The following is an 18,541-nucleotide window of genomic DNA, read 5'->3' as shown; positions in this document are numbered from 1 at the left end:
CCAGGCGAAACTTCTCACAGTCTGACAAAATGCTTTGATTTGCACTGTTCAGATGATTGAACAAAGAGACTTTAAGCCATCACCAACAACAGCTTTTATCTCCAAATGTGCTAAAAGTGTAATAGTACGTGAGGGCAACCTATTGCTTTAAGACTAGAGTTGATAAAATACAAGTGATTGGATAAATACTACATTTTAAACTTCTACACGTCATCCATTAGGCTTATGTATTAGTAAAATTTGCATTTATCTTTAACATTTTTAGCAATTTCCCCACACAACACTCATGCCTCCATGGTATCCATGGTAACCTCTTTGCTTACATATACCTTCAAATATACATTCATTCCAAATTAGATGAAGTAAACAGAAAACAGCCATTCATAATTCCTCAAGCCACTGCTCTTTTCTTTTAGATAGTATTCAGCAGTCTCCAGAAGAGTTCCTAGTTTAAGTGTACCACGTGTAGTCGATGACAGATAGGCGTGTCACCAAATTCTCTTCCCTGCATCACAGTAGAACTGATTTAATTACTCCCAATAATACACACAATATACAAATACAGATATGTAATCAATTCCTATATAATTCCAACAATGCAGATTCAATAACTTAACTGTGTTCCTTTTCAGTTCAAACGTATTGCTATTACTCTGCAAGGCTTCCTAGAGTTTAATCTATTCTTTCTCTATGCTATAAAAAACATCTGATTTACAATAATCTGACACATGCTGCAATGTCTTCCAAAAAAGACTCACCTCAGACAAGAAACATGCTCAATAAAATATTATATCTAGTATTCCATTGTATTTCACATCAAAACAGAAAGGGATGTTGTTTAAAAACTTGCAGCACATGATTTTTTAAAACATTCTGCTTCTATGGGCCTGTTTGGCATTTTTCTGAATTCCTTAAGATGCCCTCCACTCACCTAGTTCATAAATTCTGGGGTTTTTTTTGAGAAAGCAGCTGATAAAGGCATTTTCTGATGTTTTTACATAAAAACCACTGCCGTGAAAAAACAGCATGAGCCTTGGGACACCTACCAGCTCATACTACTCTGCTTACGTTCAGCATGTCATGTCCTTGCTACACAGCATCACCTACCACAGATAGATGACACAACGTTAATAATGTCAGAAATAACTGCTTAACGTTTTCCATGCAGCTGCTGAAAGAATTCAGAGACCTTGCAAGACACACAGAGTTAAAAGTTTAAGCTGGTTTTCCTATTTTGCTCTTCAAGACCTTAAACTAGAAAATCCCTTGAGTGAAAAGTCATCGAAAGGCTGCCATCCCTTCTAGGGTTAAAAGATGCTTTTGTAAGATTTTAGGTCAGATTAACCTTTTGCTCACAATAGGGCTAGTTATTGGTTTTATTTTTTACTGTCTTTAACACAGGTAAAAAAAAATCAATATGAAGCGAGACAAAGGGCTCTGGAGGCCCTGGCTACACCAGCTTTTGGGTTGGCTCATGCACAATCCTACAACATGCTGAGGCTGGGAAGGATTAGCCTGCTTGTGTTGAGTAAACCGATGATACTCAATAAACAGTTTCTGTTGTAAACCCCTTAGGACGTGCAAAGCCACACTAGTTGGCATTAGACCAGATAAGCTGCCGAACCAGCTGTAATCTCATTTAGACCTGAGCTGATCCTCCTGTCCTTTCATTCCAAAGGATCAAAGCAAACCACTGAGGAGGCAGCTGTATTATAGCAGCAGTGCTTGCTGGATGCGGCAAACATTTCATAAATTCCTCTCCTTGAAGCAAGCCTGCACATAATCTACCCAGAGCCAGTTCAATCAATGGATTTCTGAATTCATTAGTCTTATTATTACAGGATAACTGTTTTCTCCACATAGCGTGGTAGTTGTTGCAAGCCAACTTTGCAAAACAGCTCCTATTGCTGACCATTTCTTTCTGGTAATGTGCCTTTGCATTTTTGCTGTGCCACATGAAAATGATTTAAATCACTTCAATGCAGTATTTTTTTTAAAGGCTAGAAATAAAACCAATTCACGAATATTCAAGCAGGAAGCACTGAAATAGAGTAAATTCTTCCAAGCATAATTACTGGCTACCTGCTCGCATGCTTCCATGCATCAGTAATAATGACCAATGTTTTCTGAGCTCAATGACAGCAAATTATAATAGCGAAAGCAGAGATTATATCAATGCAGTAAAATAAATACAGACTAAAATTACAGATGTGAAAGGAGTCATTCTAAGAAAAAGACTTCTATTTGCCTTTTACTCTGTGTGTTCTCGGGAATTAAAAAGAAGAAATATTTTCATTGTTAAAGAAATGAATAGTGCAACTTAAAAAAATGCCAGAAAACCACAAGAGCAACAGGTTTTTTTGAACTAAGCAAAACCTAAACCCAAGACACTGGATCAAATAAGACTTGAGGGTACAACATTCAATTTCAGTACACTATTTGGAGTTTCCACTGTGCAATTATAGCTAAAACATTTATAGTGTAACCTTAAGAGCTTTAGAAGAACAGAAAGCGTAATCCAGAAAATGTGTCAACTGCTCCATTTCCCACCAGTGAAGTCTGCAATATAACACACATTCACAGATAAAGAAACTGAACTTAGATTTGTAACTTACACAGGAATAGGGAAATACTATTAAAAAATATTTTTAGTCCTTTGATTTGCTAATTGTATTAAATGTTAATGTAAAGATCTAACTGTTCTGGCGCAGCTGCATCAGAAAAAAAAAGGATGTAAGAACTATGCAGTACAGCATAGGTTTTTTTTTTTTTGGTTAGTGATTCTTGGATCACTCCTTGAAGAATGAACAGTAACCACAGAACTAAATTTGGCCAGAAAAATAGAGGATGCCAGGTGACCCTTACAATTCAAGTAAAATAACAGTGTTTGTGACTCACTGTTATTTGCAGCCAGTATAAATATGCAACACATTCATGCACACAACCTGAAAAGATGGAGGATTCCTCACAGAGAGCTGCTCTGAGTTTACAGAGCACAAGAGAAAGATCTGTATCATCTTTGCACGTGCATCCTAACCCACACTACACAGATCTATTGGACCTCTGTATCTAGCCGTTAATGTTTTTAATAAGGGTAAAAAAAAACCTCTCCCTGTTATAAAAAGCTTCAATGGAGTATAATAAAATCAGATGTTTAACACATGCAAATGATTTTTAACAGATTATAGAGATGAGATGTTCAGCATGAAACTTTTTTTAAGCACTAAAGCACAGATGTGCTAGAGCATGTCACAGGCAGCTGGCAAAGATGAACAAAAGGTATTTGCACCTATCGTCTACAGATGTGTAAAAAAAACCTCACCACACATCTCTTCCTCAATCACTTAGAAACCATCTGATGTGTTAGTTAATGATTCCCCTCTCTACACTTCATTCTTCAGACATAAAGGGGTCCCATTTAACATAATCACTTAATAACAGCAAAGTGATGGGTATCAGAACCCTAATTCTTCTAATATTTGCAAAATCCAGCTCTTTGTAATAATAATAACACCATGATAGCAAACTGTAAAACTGTGTAATTATACTTTAATTGTATTGTGAGGCATGCATTAATCACAAAGTTTAAGTACCAAGGATGGAATTATAATAATTCTGTAAAACAAATTTGAGCTAGCTAAGTAGGTCAGAACCACTAGCATGCAACAGGAGACCTCTGGGAATTTATCAGTTAATGGCTATTTATGTGCAAATGAGTGCCCTCCAACCCTCCCAAATCCTGTGTAGCTGAAGGGTATTTCTGTTAACCAGGAGCATGCTTAACTGCTGAGGCATAAATTAAACCATTTATTGGAAAGATTTTAATTCTTCTCTCCCCCCACCCACTCTTACTACTCCCTCCACCCTCACTAGCAGCACAATTTACAGTATTAATTTACATGGAGATAGGACTGCTGAAGAGTTTTCAGAAATTACTCTATTTCAAGGGAAGGGGAGGGGGGGGCAAGAGAAAGAAGAAAAAAAAAGTGAGAGAAAAACTTTCAGTAAGAGACAGTAACAATGCTACACTTAATCTTCAAATCTTCCAGAGGGCAGGTTGAGTTATTAGAAATTCCAGAGGTTCGGTATCACAGCAGTGCAGTGGAAACCCTTTTGTGATGAACTCTAAAAAAATGAAATTCTGTTTTATGTCCTCATGTTCTAAACTTGGAGAAGACAATGAAGCTCAGGGGGGACTGCATTGACTGTATTTTCTGTCGTAATGCTCAGACTGTACACATATCAAAGGTTTTCTTTTGAAAACAACAAAAATTTCCTGGCTGCAGGAAACAAACACTTTCAGTTTTTGAGTTTGACTTGGAAAAAACTAGTCATTTTTGATGTCTTAGGAAAATAGATACTTACAAAATACTCAGAATCAAGATGTATTGAATTTGCACTGTGATGTAAAATGAGGATAATTTACACAAAATATAAATGATTTCTCAACACTTATAGCAGTAATTCAGTATAGCAAGGTAATGCAAGCATAGCGTCAAGATTCACTTTTAGGATTATATTTTCATTATGTTTGGGGTTTTCTTTTTCCTAAGCACATGCACGCATTTTCTTGCAAAGCCTAGAGTCCCAGAATAACAAAACAGTAAAAGTTTGATTATCCTAACATCAATTAACCATAGCTCCCTGTTACCCTCAACAGGGTCACATCTCCCCAATGTCTAATAATTACATTGTAAAAATCCCTTGATTGCCTGAATAACTTCACTCTCCCTATGACGTTTGGATAATCATGGTTATGCTATAGTTAATTATTATTTAAGAGACGATCGCAGTGCTTTACTTTCTGATGTCATCTTTGCACCTTAATACAAAACTCAATGTAAATGTAACACACTGAACAAACACACAGCATTTGCTCCCCAAATCAAGCTGTTGTAGAATACCCTTGAATATATAGTGCGAATTGGAGGAATTCCCTGGGAGCAAATCTTTAGCAGCTTTAAAATATTTTAGGCATATACCTGGAACACTTACTGAATGCATATCTATACTGAAACGTATATCATCAATAGCTAATTAATACATTGCTGTCCAGGAAAACAAAGAATGCCAATGAAAATAGTCGCTTTTATTCTTGTGGTTGACATTTTGTAAGGAAAACAAGACTGCAAAACGCAGTAAAAGAAAACCTCATTGTCCTGGCAAGCACATAGGTACTTGCCTGTTCCTCCCTTCTCCTGCTCCTCAACAGAAGATGACACGCAGCCCCGGCTGTCGCCAGCGCTCCTGCTGCGCGTGTAACAGCTGCCATGGCTGCCTGCGTAGTCCCTGCCTTTCCATAGAGAGAAGAAGAAGGTTTCCCATTCTCAACATGGATTTGCAAGCACACACATTAAACCAGAGACTTCATACCACTCTTCGATGACAGCCAGAAACTGATAAACGAACCGAACTATTTAGCAAAAAAAGGTTCACTCCTGTATTTCAGACAGAATTAGCGCAGGTGAGTTATCGGCGCCTGCGACAAGCCCACGGTTACCCCGCCGGTCCCGACAGCGAGGGGCTGCAGCCTTCATTACGTCGTTACCTTTCAGCCATTGGCGGGGTCTCAGCGTTGCCCTAAGGCTTTAATTAACCCCGATTAGAGATAAAGAGGGCCTTCTGGTTGTGGAAAAGAGGAGGGAATAGACAGTACCTTCAGCTTATCAGAGAACTAAGTAAACCGCAAACTCCCTTCACCTTGCTCTACTTGCTCCTCCCAGTAACAGCGTCAGGAAGGGAACCCCACAAGAAGGTAAGATGATGCACGGTGTACAAGTTGCAGAGCACACTCTACTCTTCCCATTTCGTTTTTAGGGAGGATTGGGTGGCCTGCTATTTCAGGCTCATTTCATATTAGGCACATTTTCACTCTCCCTGGTTTCATATCACTGGAAAGAAAGCTGGAGCGTTTAGTGGCAATTAGTGGCACTTGGACTTGCTCCAAGCCAAATAAAACATGACGATGCACATGTACATGCCCTGTATCAATTAGCTTTCTTTGAAAATACTTTTTAGACATTTTCTGAAGTAGTTTTCTGGACAGATTTCAAGACTAAGAACACAAGTGGCAGAGCTACTGTGCTGCGCACACAGTACAAGCCTCCCTCATGCTCCCACTGCAGAAATTCCAAAACCAAGCAAAATACAGAAGCACTAAACAGGTTCAACTTTTTCCCCTCCCTAATAGAAAAGGGAAATTAAAAACGAGTGTGGATACTACAAATAAAAATGAATGGTAGATCTCCACAGTTAAATTTTATGGCAGATTACAGTTTCAGGTACAGTTTCTTTACCTTCCGATTTCACTGGTTTTGTTCCGTAAGGAAAAGCATAGAACACTGTTTAGGATGCATCCTTACTAATCAATCACCAGCTGCATCGAGTGCTCCTCAGTATAAAATCACAGAAACACATGCGAAGGGCTGGGTAGCACCTCGAGAGTCATTTAGGGAGTTCATCTCAGCAGTCTGGTAAGCTTACAAAGACTACCCTCCGGCAAATGTTTGTCTAATGCATTGTCTAAAAAGTAAAAAAAATGAAATTCGATTCCAACACTCCCTCTCTCAAAGTCTGCCAGAGTGTTGACATTTGCAGCCTACTCTGAATAACTACACTAAACTTCTGACCCGAATTAAGCCAATTCCTTCTTCACTGGCGTGGAGGACAGACAAATTGTCTTCTTTGCAACGTCCTTTTACATGCAAAATAACTTCTAGCATGTCTCCCCTCAACTTTTCTTAGCTAAAATCAGTTCTGTCAAACTTCTACAAACTTCCTACTCTCATCATTCACTGCTGTGGCTCTCTTCAATTTCCAATTTATTGATAAATGTTTTGTAAACCGACATATCCAGAACTACATACAGAACTACAGCTAAAGACTTAAACTACATAACTTGTTTTCATCTACTACAACTAGTTGTGCTAAACAGTTCCTTCTTTTCAGTGGTTTGAAGTGATGCCATTAAAAAGTGGTAATACTAAGACAATACAAGCAACACCAAAGCCTCATACTAATTACTTTCTTTATGAAAATGTTCTCTCATTCCCGTAGACTCACACTATTTTACAGTAAAACTGTTTATACTTGTAAGGCTGCTGTTTTCTTTTCTCTTCCTTTTTTTGTTACAGTACCCCGAAACTAGTAAACTGGAAGTTGTTTTACATCCCAGAAGAAATTTCATCATGAGCAAAAGCATCCCAGGGGAAGAAGAATCAAATGGTGTGTATATATATATATACAGAAAACAGAAGAACAGAAAACAGTAAACAGAAAACACAAAATCTGTTTAGATTCATCCCTTCTCTTCATCTGGTCATGGGTTTCATGAGAGCATGATTTTACTGATGAGGTAGTCCTGTAAGTTAGTAGTAAGAGAAGCTGACGCTGGTAGTTTACAGCTGTCAGTAACAGAATCTGTAATAAATTTGGGAAAAAAAAAAAAAAAAAAATCAAGAAAGTGGTAATTTATCATCATTGTAGCTATTTCTGTTTCCAAAGCAGTGACAGAGGTGGGGGGAAGAAACCCCAAGAGCCTGCTCTACTGAAGCACTGAATCGTTCAGAACTGCACAAACTACTCCAACCTGTGTAGTAGTGTTCAGCACCTGGCAGGTGCTTTGCTTGCTTTTCGTTTTCCTCTACCAAGACAAGCATATTGACGTGTTTGGCTAGCATAAGGATTCTCCTTTGAATGCATTCAGACTTCTTTTTCTCCTTTTTAAGGGTCAACTTTCTTTAAAACACACAGGCACAAATTAATTCTCCTCTCCAGAAATGACCTCCTTTCACAGGGGCTAGCAATGGCGAGAAGAGTACAAAGGGAAACATTTTGTGCGAGGCAGAGACGCGTGTGTATAGTTCAGCACACAGACGATTCGTCTAACCGTTCCTGAAGACCACAGTGGCTCGCTCTTGTCCCAAAACGCACACGCGCCATGCCATCGATCAGCCTGGCGATTCTCTGCTAAGAGAAGAGAGCAGCAACCTAGGGGAACCAGGTGGGCAGAGGCAGAGAGCGCACGTGGCTCTGCCAGAGAGCCCGAGAACGCCTTGCTGAGCCAGTGACCCACCCGTCTGGCGCGTCCCCTCGCGCAGACCGTCAGCAGGAGGCACCATCAGCTCTGAGAGCGGCCGCTCGGCACGGCGGAGCAGCTGGGAGCCGGCTTCATTCTTCTTGTCATTATATAAGCAGGATGACACTGTTCTCTAATCCAGCCAAAGCTGATAAGTACCATCAACCTGTCACTTCCTACATTTCAAATTCTAACATTGCAGCATCAAAGAGTTTTTACATTTCGATTTCTTTTGCTGGCAGCGGTCGGTAGCCTCTCATTCTCCCACGGTGTTCTAATGCAGCATTTGCACACCGGGGTTACTCCCAGCCTGAATAGCAGGTCATCCCCTACTCACTGAGCTCATCTGCGGCCCATGTGCTAGGCAATTTAGATCCAATCAGCCCTTATTTAGCTCAAGAGTAATGAGCAGCATAGTGACACAGACTTAAGCCTGACCCTCAGGACACTGCTCATCAAGCAGTAAAACTGTGACAAAATCATTCATCTTCCACCCGCTGGCAAGAAATAATACTCGCACTCACTGTATTACTTTTTCAAGATAGAGGAAAAAAAAAAAAAGTCCTGAATTTTCATGATGTGAGACATTAATTTGCAGAAAGCTGAATTCCCTTAAACCCCCCTGTTGCTATGAGCTCACCAGGGGGAAATAGGCCTTAGGAGACTGAAATGGAATAAAGAAAATTGCTTCAGCTTTCTTTTCATTTTAAATAAGCCTTAAATCTGACAAGAGATATCCTAAAGAGAGAAGAAATATATATCTTGTAAGGTAACGAAGAAACAATCAAAATTAAGAGATTAGAAGGCTACTTGCATATAATGGTTTTATTGGCGAAAGTATTTCTTTGTTTAACATCCATGACAAAAAAAAATCATTCTATATGAAAAGCCATTCTCACACCTCGTGTGAAGAATAAAAGAAGGAAAACTGAGAGCAAAGTTAATTTGGGGAAAACAGTTTCAAAAGTCAGACACTTCCATCAGAAAACAAATCTGCGCTTCATGTCCTTCAGGGAGCACATATTTCTCTAAACAACTGCAGGGTCCCAAGCAGCAGGTTCTCAGTACACATGGATATGATTTTACTCTCTGTTCTTGGTGGATTTACTCTTTCACAACAGTAAGTCTTGTACTGCTGTCAGGTAGGCCACAGAAAGCTTATGTGGATTAATTTTTGGGAGGTAAAACGGACCCAATGGATGAAACACAGAAAAGCTTTTCAATCTGTAGCACAGGGAACATAGCTGTGCATCTTCATGATTGATGTCCGAGTACTAGACAAGTTTCTTCAGCTTCAAGTGTCTACCAAGACTGGCTTTGTTTGGACATCAACAATCAGTAAGTCCTTTGACAGCTTTTGTTGTTTCAGTTTGTTTCTTGAAGAGATTCTAGAATAGAATAGAATTTTTCAGTTGGAAGGGACCTATAATGATCAGCTAGTCCAACTGCCTGACCAATTCAGGGCTGACAAAAGCTAAAGCATGTTGTTAAGGGCATTGTCTAAATGCCTCTTGAACATGGACAGGCTTGGGGCATCGACCAGGAAGCCTGTTCCAGTGTCTGACCACCCTCTCAGTAAAGAACTGCTTCCTCATGTCCAGTCTAAACCTCCCCTGGTGCAGCTTTGAGCCCTTCCCACGCATACTATCACTGGATACGAGGGAGAAGACATCAGCACCTCCCTCTCCTACTTCTCCTGCTCAGGAAGCTTTAGAGAGCAATAAGGTCTTCTCTCAGCCTCCTTCTGTCCAACCTAGACAAGTCCAAAGTCCTTAGTTACTCCTCATAGGACACACTTTCCGGCCCTTTCACCAGTTTTGTTGCCCTCTTAAGGCAGAAGCTCCCTATTACATCTTAAAGACCGATATGAAATTGATTTTAATCAATTATTCAGCTCTCACATAGTAGCCTACTGATTCAATTAGACAGTGAGAAGTGGCAGTGAATATTCTTGCTAACCTGGACCAATGCTAGACATACACAGGAACTCTTGACAAGCCAAGTACTAGGTACCCAGCTCCAATGCACACAATCTCATTTCATTCCTTTGAAAGACTCTCAGAGCAGAGGAGACACAATCAAAACACATGTTGGTTTTAGCTAGTCATCTTTAAAGATCAGAATACAGGGGACAAAGGTATAAACCCCATTATTTTAGACCCAAAAAAATCCTGAAAAAAAAAATCTCTAATCTCATATAAAGTAGGAGGAAGAGAAAAGAAATTCAGTTTTAACTACCAGGACCACACCTTAAGGCAACAACAGTAGCTAAGAACGCATCCAGTATTCCCACAGAAGACAACAGATTACTTTTAAGGATTTAGACACAGCAAACCTCAAAATGCTCCTATATTTGTGCTTGCTTCCCATGCTCTAAAACATTTAGAGACTAGGTTTTCTTCACACTCATTAAAACCTCAGTTTTATTAATGGAATAACTAACTTTAAAAAAAAAAATAATCTAAAAATACTTTAAACTATAGGTCAAGTTCGCACAGCAAGGCACGCTTCCTCCCCAGCCATAAGATCTATGTTGTGAAGTCAAAAAGGAAGGACTTATTTCCTTTTTTCCACACAAGTAAACAGCAACTTTTAATGACTTTCTAATGGTCATTCATTAAGCCTGGGAGATCTTGGCATCAAACTAAGATCTGACTTTCAGGTCAGTGGTTTAGCCACAGAGTTGCCTTCTGTGCTTATCAGGACATCACAGCTGGTGGCTTTAAATATACTCACAGGATAGGATGCGTAAGAGAAGACTTGTGCTCTTCCAAACTCTTCTGGATACAGTTTTCAGAAGTTCAACATCAGAAAATACATTTTACAAAGACTAACACTAAAACCCCTGAGGGGGAAGAAAAGAAGGAGGGAGGGGGGAAGACCTTTCTATTCTCCTTCTGAGCTTATCTGCTGACTTACACAGTAACAGAGAGGGAGAGAGAGGCTTCTGTCGGTCTCAGAAAGCTTCCCACAGGCTGTTTTGATGGCAAGTATAACACAAAAAAAAAAAATTACAAATGACTATACATTTCCATAGCAAAGATATACTGGATAATCCATTCCTATCGTGATTTCTCTCACAACCTCAAAGCTAGACCCACTCTAACAGACAGAAACATCCAGTTCTGCTGTTATCCATGGGTCAATTACTATTGTCACTTTTAATTAGAGACAGGTTTACCTGATTAGTATTCTTGTACAGCTTATGAAATTCACACACTGAAATTTTCAATAACTTTTCATGTCTTCCAACAGTGACAGAACAGCACAAACAGGCATAAGTACAAAAGAATTGTTTTGAAAATAAAATTACCATTTATTATGTTATTAGGCTTGTGGTACTTCTCATTTCTCCTATGGGAATCAGTAGCAAGTGTCCCTGACACTGAGCAAAGATGTTTGGAGTACAGCAGTGATTTTATACCTGGGCATGTACTTGCATTTTACAACCCTGTAACTCAGTGCTAATACACTACAAAACTCAAATGCCAGGATGATGATAATAAGAGAAAGCTCCTGTCAGAGCAATACCTGATTACAATAAAAGACATTATAACATGTTTCAAGCCCTTCTTTTAAGAATAACATATTGCAATGCTGGAACCTACTGTTTCCAGGCACTCAGCAGATTTCTCTGTGACCATTTTTTACAGCAAGTTCTGCCAAATCCATTAAATGCCTGTATTTTTATTAACCTAGGGTTTCTTTTTGTGTCATGACACACTCAGATGATGGGTAGTGCTAGAGATTTGGAACAAATGAAAGCACACATGGGCAAGCATCCTGCATTTACCTTTCATTAAAGAAGCAGCAAAAAAAAAAAATAAATCATGATTCTGCAACACTGCTTAAAAACAAAACCAAAAACTAAATAAAAAACTTAAGTTTAAGCTAGAAGCTGAATGCTCCAAGTAAACACAAGAAGGAAGTGCTTTGCATTTTTATTTTGGGGAGTTTTGTCATTGGTTACTGTTAATTTTACATATGTTTTTAGAAAGTAGACTATATTAAAATACAATCTTACACTTCATACTGAATCTCACTATGAAGATCAAATACGTGGAAGTGCCAGCAAGTAGCATCTTGTTTCCAATTATCCACTCACCACATATCAAAAACTAATAAAAATGAGTTCTCCTGCCAAATCATAGTTCTATTTAAACATATTGACACTAAAATAATCATGATGATAACACTAAAAATATAATGGTTTAAAAAAAGCTTATTTAAAACAGTCTAAGCATAGGTAAATACAACAATCAAAAGCTACCAGTACTTTTCTAACAGACAAGAAAAATACAAGAAAAACCTGGAAAGGGTTATATTAAAACAGAGTAGTGTAAAAATGGTGAAGGTGGGGGTCGCTTTTCAGATGTCTTTTAAGAAAAAAGAAAGGAAGAAAACAAGTGCACTTTCAAAACCTTGTATGCCAAGTTTTAGCCCAGAGCAAGTTTTCACTGCTATGTTACAAACCCTTGAAAATAAAGGTTTATAATGGAAATGCTGACAGACCCTTAACCATAGCAGCATGAATAGCTATAATTAAAGAAGAGCTTTTGGCTACACCTCACTCTGCAAATGAAAGATTGCCATTTTTACAGTGTCCTCAAATAAAAGCATCTGGGAAACCTGGAATGCGATTCTAGCAATCCAACAAGATATGATAAAGAGAACTGCTAAAACTATTTGACATTTTAAGCTTTAAATACTGAGGCATTTAGTTAACATAACCAAGTCAGTATTTTCATAATGCTACTTAATCAGCAATAAAGAATGCTCCTGTGAGCCATCATCTGGGGTTAGCAGAAAGTGGCACATGAAGTTATTATTTCCTAACAGCCTAGAGGGAGCCGCTTCTCTCTTTAATCAGTGATCTCACTTCCTTTCTACCTGTAAATTCCCTGTCAGTTATAAAATTATTAGAGAGCAGTGTACAGAAAAATTACATTTACAAAAGGCCTAGTATCTTATATCTGCCTAAATTTTAAAAACAGGAGAGAGAGAACGGCATTGAGCCATTTCATCCTTCTCCAAGTGTGCAGACAGATCAGGCCTAATCAGTCTGGCTAAGCCAATAACAGTTTAACACAAAGTCATCCACGTCTTCTCAACAAAGAAATTGTTTTCAGCGTTGTTTTACTTGTATGGCAACAGAAGACTCCTTCCAGTGAGTCTGTCAAAGTAGGAGAGAGAACCAGTAACATTTTCCTGTTCCATACAACCTGAAGATCAAAGCATTTTATAAACATTAAGGAATTAAGCTTCTCTGTAGATGGGATAAATGGGCAGGTAACAGTAACCAAATGTATAAATACAAAAGCTGAAATAACTAACTATTAAAAACAAGGCTCTAATAATCACTGTCATACCAATTAGTATTTGAGCACATTGATAATTCAAATATTTCAGCAGACCTTCTTTTTGTAAGAAAAGGTACGAATACTGTCCTATACCTTGTATGCGATGACCCGAAAAGTCTGTAATGAACTTCTACGCCCTCCTCTCTGTGTTACAAGAGGACCACATAACCCCCAGTTCTGGAAAGCTTTGAAATAATGCCAAGTTATCAAATAAGCAACTTTTTCACTAGTCTCAAATTTATCCCTATTTCATCTACAAAAACACCACAACAAATGCTGTGTATTAGCTAATGGAGAAAATGTCAAAGTATTTTTGAAGTCTGCAATTTATTCCAGTAAATACATTCAGTTGAACTGAAATAATAAATAATAAATCAACTAAACTTAGTTTCGTGCTTCATCTTTTTTCAAAAGGCTGCCTGAAAAACAGTTGTCTTTGGATGTATAAGCTATTGACAGCTGCAGTCAAACTACTAGACAATAACAAAGAACCTAGTTAAAGAGAGCTCTTGCATATGGGCCTGACTATTCCTATTATGCACTCTTCCACAGCTCTTTCCACATATTTCAGTCTTGCACATTTGAAGTAATGGCAGATCAATAGTTGCCTCTTAATATCTTATAAAAAAAGGCAGTTTGGGCTTCAAACTGGAGGACTACCTCTAAAATGCATCAGTAGACGAAAATATGCTTATTGAAGGGCACTGTGGATGTTGAAAACTGAACTAGTACATCAAAGCAAAACCGCTTGAAAGTGGTAAGCATGATTGCCTTCTTTCCTATCGAAACTCAGACAAGTATTTAAATCTCCATAACTGGTGTATTTGATTGCAACCTTGGTGAAAGAAAAAGAAGTTAGAATGAAGATTCTGAAAATAGAATAGATTCTCTGAAGAAAAAAAAAACCAACCACATAACAACAACAACAAAAAAGCCCTACCAAACACCAAAGCCCCCTATTTTAAGTAATTTAGTAGGGATAATAATTTTGAAATTTCTTGTGCCAAAAGAGAGATGGTATTGTCTGAAACAGTAGCAACTGAATGACTTTCTACAGAGCCACTAATTCATAAGAAAATATCAGAGATGTTAAACCTAATGCCCTCAAATAGTAAGGAAACATTTGTAAGATTCTAAACGCAGTGAGGTATTGTTGGATTTTGAAATTTACCATATTGTTCACAGACCTCCAGAGATTTGTCTTTCCTTTTACTCTATTTCAGTAAGAAACTAATATGAACTACAGTTTAATCCTAAACACAAAACCAACACACCAACCTATATCCAAAATTTAACTAAATAACTTACCGAAGTCTGGCTAGAACAACCTGAAGAAAATTTAGGACCATACTCAGTTCAGCTCCTCGACAAGCAGGCAGCAGCATAGTGAAGCCATCATTTAGCAATTTTTCCTCAGAAAGGCTCAAGTAGCAGCTGGTCTCAAACACTTCTTGGACACCATCAATGTAGGTTGAAAGTAGAGTCCAGAGATTTTGTTTCTGTGTGTAATCATTTTTGTTTACTAAAAACTCCTTTGCCTTCTCACGGAATGCATTTGAGAGTTTCTCAGCAAGGACACTAATGTCCATGTTCTTCTCAACGTAGATCAAAAGGAAAGCAAAATGGCCTCTCCAGATGAGAGCTCTCTGAGACACGGTGATGGAGGATGGAGTCAGGAAATCCAAAAGATCCAGCACTCGACTTACTATGTCTTCTGTCTCCGCAACAATTGCTAGCATGAGGAACAGGTTAAAAAAGTTCTGCAGCCCCACTTCTGTCAGCTCCTGCATTCTTCTCCGATGGAACTTGGAATAAATTCTACATTAAAAAAACAAACAAAACAAACCAGGAAACAGAAAGTTTCTTAAAGTATGCAATTTTTTATCTGCTTGATACAAAAAATTGTATTTTCATGCTTTTAGTTTCAGTTATTTTCTTGATACAAAAAATTGTATTTTCATGCTTTTAGTTTCAGTTATTTTCTTCCTATAACCCTTAATTTTTAAATACCCTCTTTCCCTTCCCCTTTTCAACCCTTTGGCTAGTGAAACAAACATGCTATTTCATTTTCTGCTCCCAATACAGGGTCCACATTTAGAGCTCTCAACTCTAGGTACAGCCTAACCTTTCTCCCTTATCCAACCCCTAGCACAAAGCTGAACACAATGTTATGAGCAGACTCTCTCTACTTTGTCTGTGATGGATGTTCTTCATACCATGCCTTCACATGAATCTAATTTAGCCCATGAGGGCTGCTAGGAAAGAAAGTTGCCAAGTGCCATCTCTTAGCAACAGCAAACAATTCTTTCACCCCAAGTTCTTCCCTAGAAACTCCCTCATTTCCTTGTGGCACAAATAAAATAAAATAAAAAAAAAAAGACCAGGGACCCTCCTTCCTTTAGCTACTGATTTCTGTTCTTACACTATATACACTCCCCCAGCTGCTGTGATCCAAGGCTCACCTACGCAGCCATCACTGCATTAAAAGGGAGAGGAAGGGTTCTGATGGAAAGCTCCTTTTCTCCACAGTGCTTTACCAAAATCTGTACTGACCTGTACTGCACACCTACTGTATGGACTGTGAACTACAAGTTTGGGAGAAAATGGGGAAACTGAGGCGTTTGGGAAAGAAACCTCTCTCCAGCACGAAGCTGTTAAGAAACTTTAAGCTGTATTGCTTATACAACAGTGCTGAAGTCCTAAGTAGCTGATAGTGAGAAGCATTGCTGCTTTGCAGATTTGAAGCGGTTGACAAAAAGGAGAAAGTTCACACATAGGTGTCTTTTCTGTGACCTTGCTCGGATCTGGACTTTTAAATAAATGCCACCATTCCTATGACAGAGGAATAAGATGAAAATGGCTTGCTTAACTTTTTCATTTGTGTGTTTAAAACCTTGGGTATATCCTTCACCTTTAATTTAAAGTTAAGTTCCACATACAGTAGTTAAACATCCATAAATGCTGTTTTCCTACTCTGTCACCTGGAAAAATAGTTGGAAATGGTGCTGAGGTTATCAAATCTAGCCACCAAAAATTACAGCAAATCCAATTAATGTTGTTGAGTAGTAAATTACTACTGACAGGCATTTACGTTCTTCGTGCATCAATTAATGCTTGGTTAGCTGCTGAAAACAGAGTTCATCCTAAAATCATAGCTGTAGGCTGTTAAATTTCGCTACTTGTGTAATTGATTTATTCAAGGTAGAAATGATGAATGCTGGTTGAGCAGACTGACACAGTGTATGTTGTGTATTATTATTCCCCCTCTTAAATTAGGAAAAGTAACAAGCTATAATAGCACAAAAATGTAAGTATCATTTGTTTTCAGTAAAAACAGAGCAGGCTAATTAAAATTACTAACTAAAGCAAGACACTCACTGATTCAGCATCCAACATCACCTTTGCCTCTATGTAGTTGCAGCATTTTTAAACCTGAAGTTTACTGACTATAACAACTCATGAAGTATACACAGACATTAGATATATTTTCCCTTTCTAATACCCAAAATAATCTTTCTTTCTTGGAAGAAATATACCACATAGCTTTGTAAGGCATACATATACATGTGCGTTTTTTATATATTTATTACTTGCATACAAAAAGATTTTAATACTTAATATTTTTTTAAAAATCAAAACAAAACTCATTGTCTTCTACATCCAATCAAAATTTTTTTAAAAAAAGTTAGCACCTTTAATGATCAGTACCATCTCATTACTATAATAAAAGTTTTAACAATTCAATAAGTATATAAAACATCAAGATTTTGATTTAAAGCACATATATTTCATATTTTTGATATCATGATTGACCATACCTCTTAATTAGCATGTTTCAAAATTAAATGAAAAAATAAACCCTTACAAAAAAAATATTGTGAGAGATTTTGGAAACCATGAAAAAGAAAATTGAAATATAAATGAAAATGCAGGTCTAGCAAGAGCCAGTCTGCATGGTCTTGGACAACACATGGCTTACATGCAGCTCAAACATAATTTCTGTGCTTTAATTACATTACCTGTCTGGCAACAGGGTTGTACCACTGCATAGGAGCCAGCGTACCAAATTCCTGGCCTGCGGGACAAAGTAAATCATCACAGGCTACGGATGCCAAGGTGATTCTTGAACCCTGTCACAGCCTCAACTGGCAAGAGAAACTTCAGGGAACAACTGCCTTCTTCAAATTACCAATCATCCTGGATCCCTCATTCCCCTTACTTTCCCAGGAACACAGTAACCTCTCCCTTGCTTTGGTATGGGGCTGGAAGGGCCATGCAGTCTGACTGACTAGACCTCTTACAGCACGAGACAAACTAAATAGCAGTCATACCGTCCTTTAATTTGTTTCCAGGGATGTGTGCCACTGTTCTCTGCCTCGTCTTTCATCATCCGTGCCAAAATGCTGAGAAAAATGAAGTAACTGTTGCTGGACTCGTACAGGGCGGGGATCTGCTGTTCACAACAGCAACTTTTCACCAACTCAAGCATTGACAATGAAGTTTTACTAACATTTGCCAGACCCTTCAGACCAAGCCAAGGAATAGTAAAGCCACTGTTCTAAAAGAATAAATGAAACCAGAAAAGATGATGAGTAACAATAAATGTTAATATTCCACAGGCAATAAGATGCAACCTTTCACACAAATAAAAGGACATGTTCCTACCGCGACTCAAAAAAATAAAAATGCATTGTAACCATATGCAAAGTGTTTTTACAAGATCTTAAAATCGGTAATCTTGTTGAAAAATAAAAGTAAAAATACATTATAATTCATTCTATTGTGACATAATGTAATGGACCATAACATATATTTAAACATGATTTCTCAAATTAATATAGCAAGTTTAGCGATACTGCCATTGACTAGTCAGTTTTACAAAAGTGTAGCAATCAAGCTTGGCTAGAGAAGAATCAGAATTAATTGCTAAAAATTGAGGACTGTCCACATGCAATTCTACATTTTTATATATTCATCTACTTACCAGGTTCTTGCTGTAATAATCCCAGAGTACGGTGACGATAGAGAGATTCAAGTCCCAGAAATTACACAAAGTCAAACAGCACTGTAGATGCATTCGTAAGTGTTCCTCTAACACACCAGT

General features: G+C 38.1%; 1 protein-coding gene across 1 annotated transcript in view; it reads right to left on the bottom strand.

Annotated features, from left to right (window-relative positions):
* The window catches only part of MMS22L (MMS22 like, DNA repair protein), a 99,416-nt gene that overhangs the window by 43,957 nt on the left and 36,918 nt on the right, over window positions 1-18,541 (bottom strand). Inside the window, exons 12-14 of the mRNA XM_086608170.1 lie at window positions 18,422-18,541; window positions 17,769-17,995; window positions 14,746-15,255 (exon numbers count right to left, since the gene is read on the bottom strand). Of these exons, the coding sequence (XP_086464296.1) occupies window positions 14,746-15,255; window positions 17,769-17,995; window positions 18,422-18,541 (857 nt within the window). The remainder of the gene's footprint in view (window positions 1-14,745; window positions 15,256-17,768; window positions 17,996-18,421) is intronic.

The sequence above is a fragment of the Tauraco erythrolophus genome, chromosome 2, assembly GCF_009769465.1.
Source record: "Tauraco erythrolophus isolate bTauEry1 chromosome 2, bTauEry1.pri, whole genome shotgun sequence".
Lineage (NCBI taxonomy): Eukaryota > Metazoa > Chordata > Aves > Musophagiformes > Musophagidae > Tauraco > Tauraco erythrolophus.
This window is presented reverse-complemented; position numbering and strand designations above follow the sequence as displayed.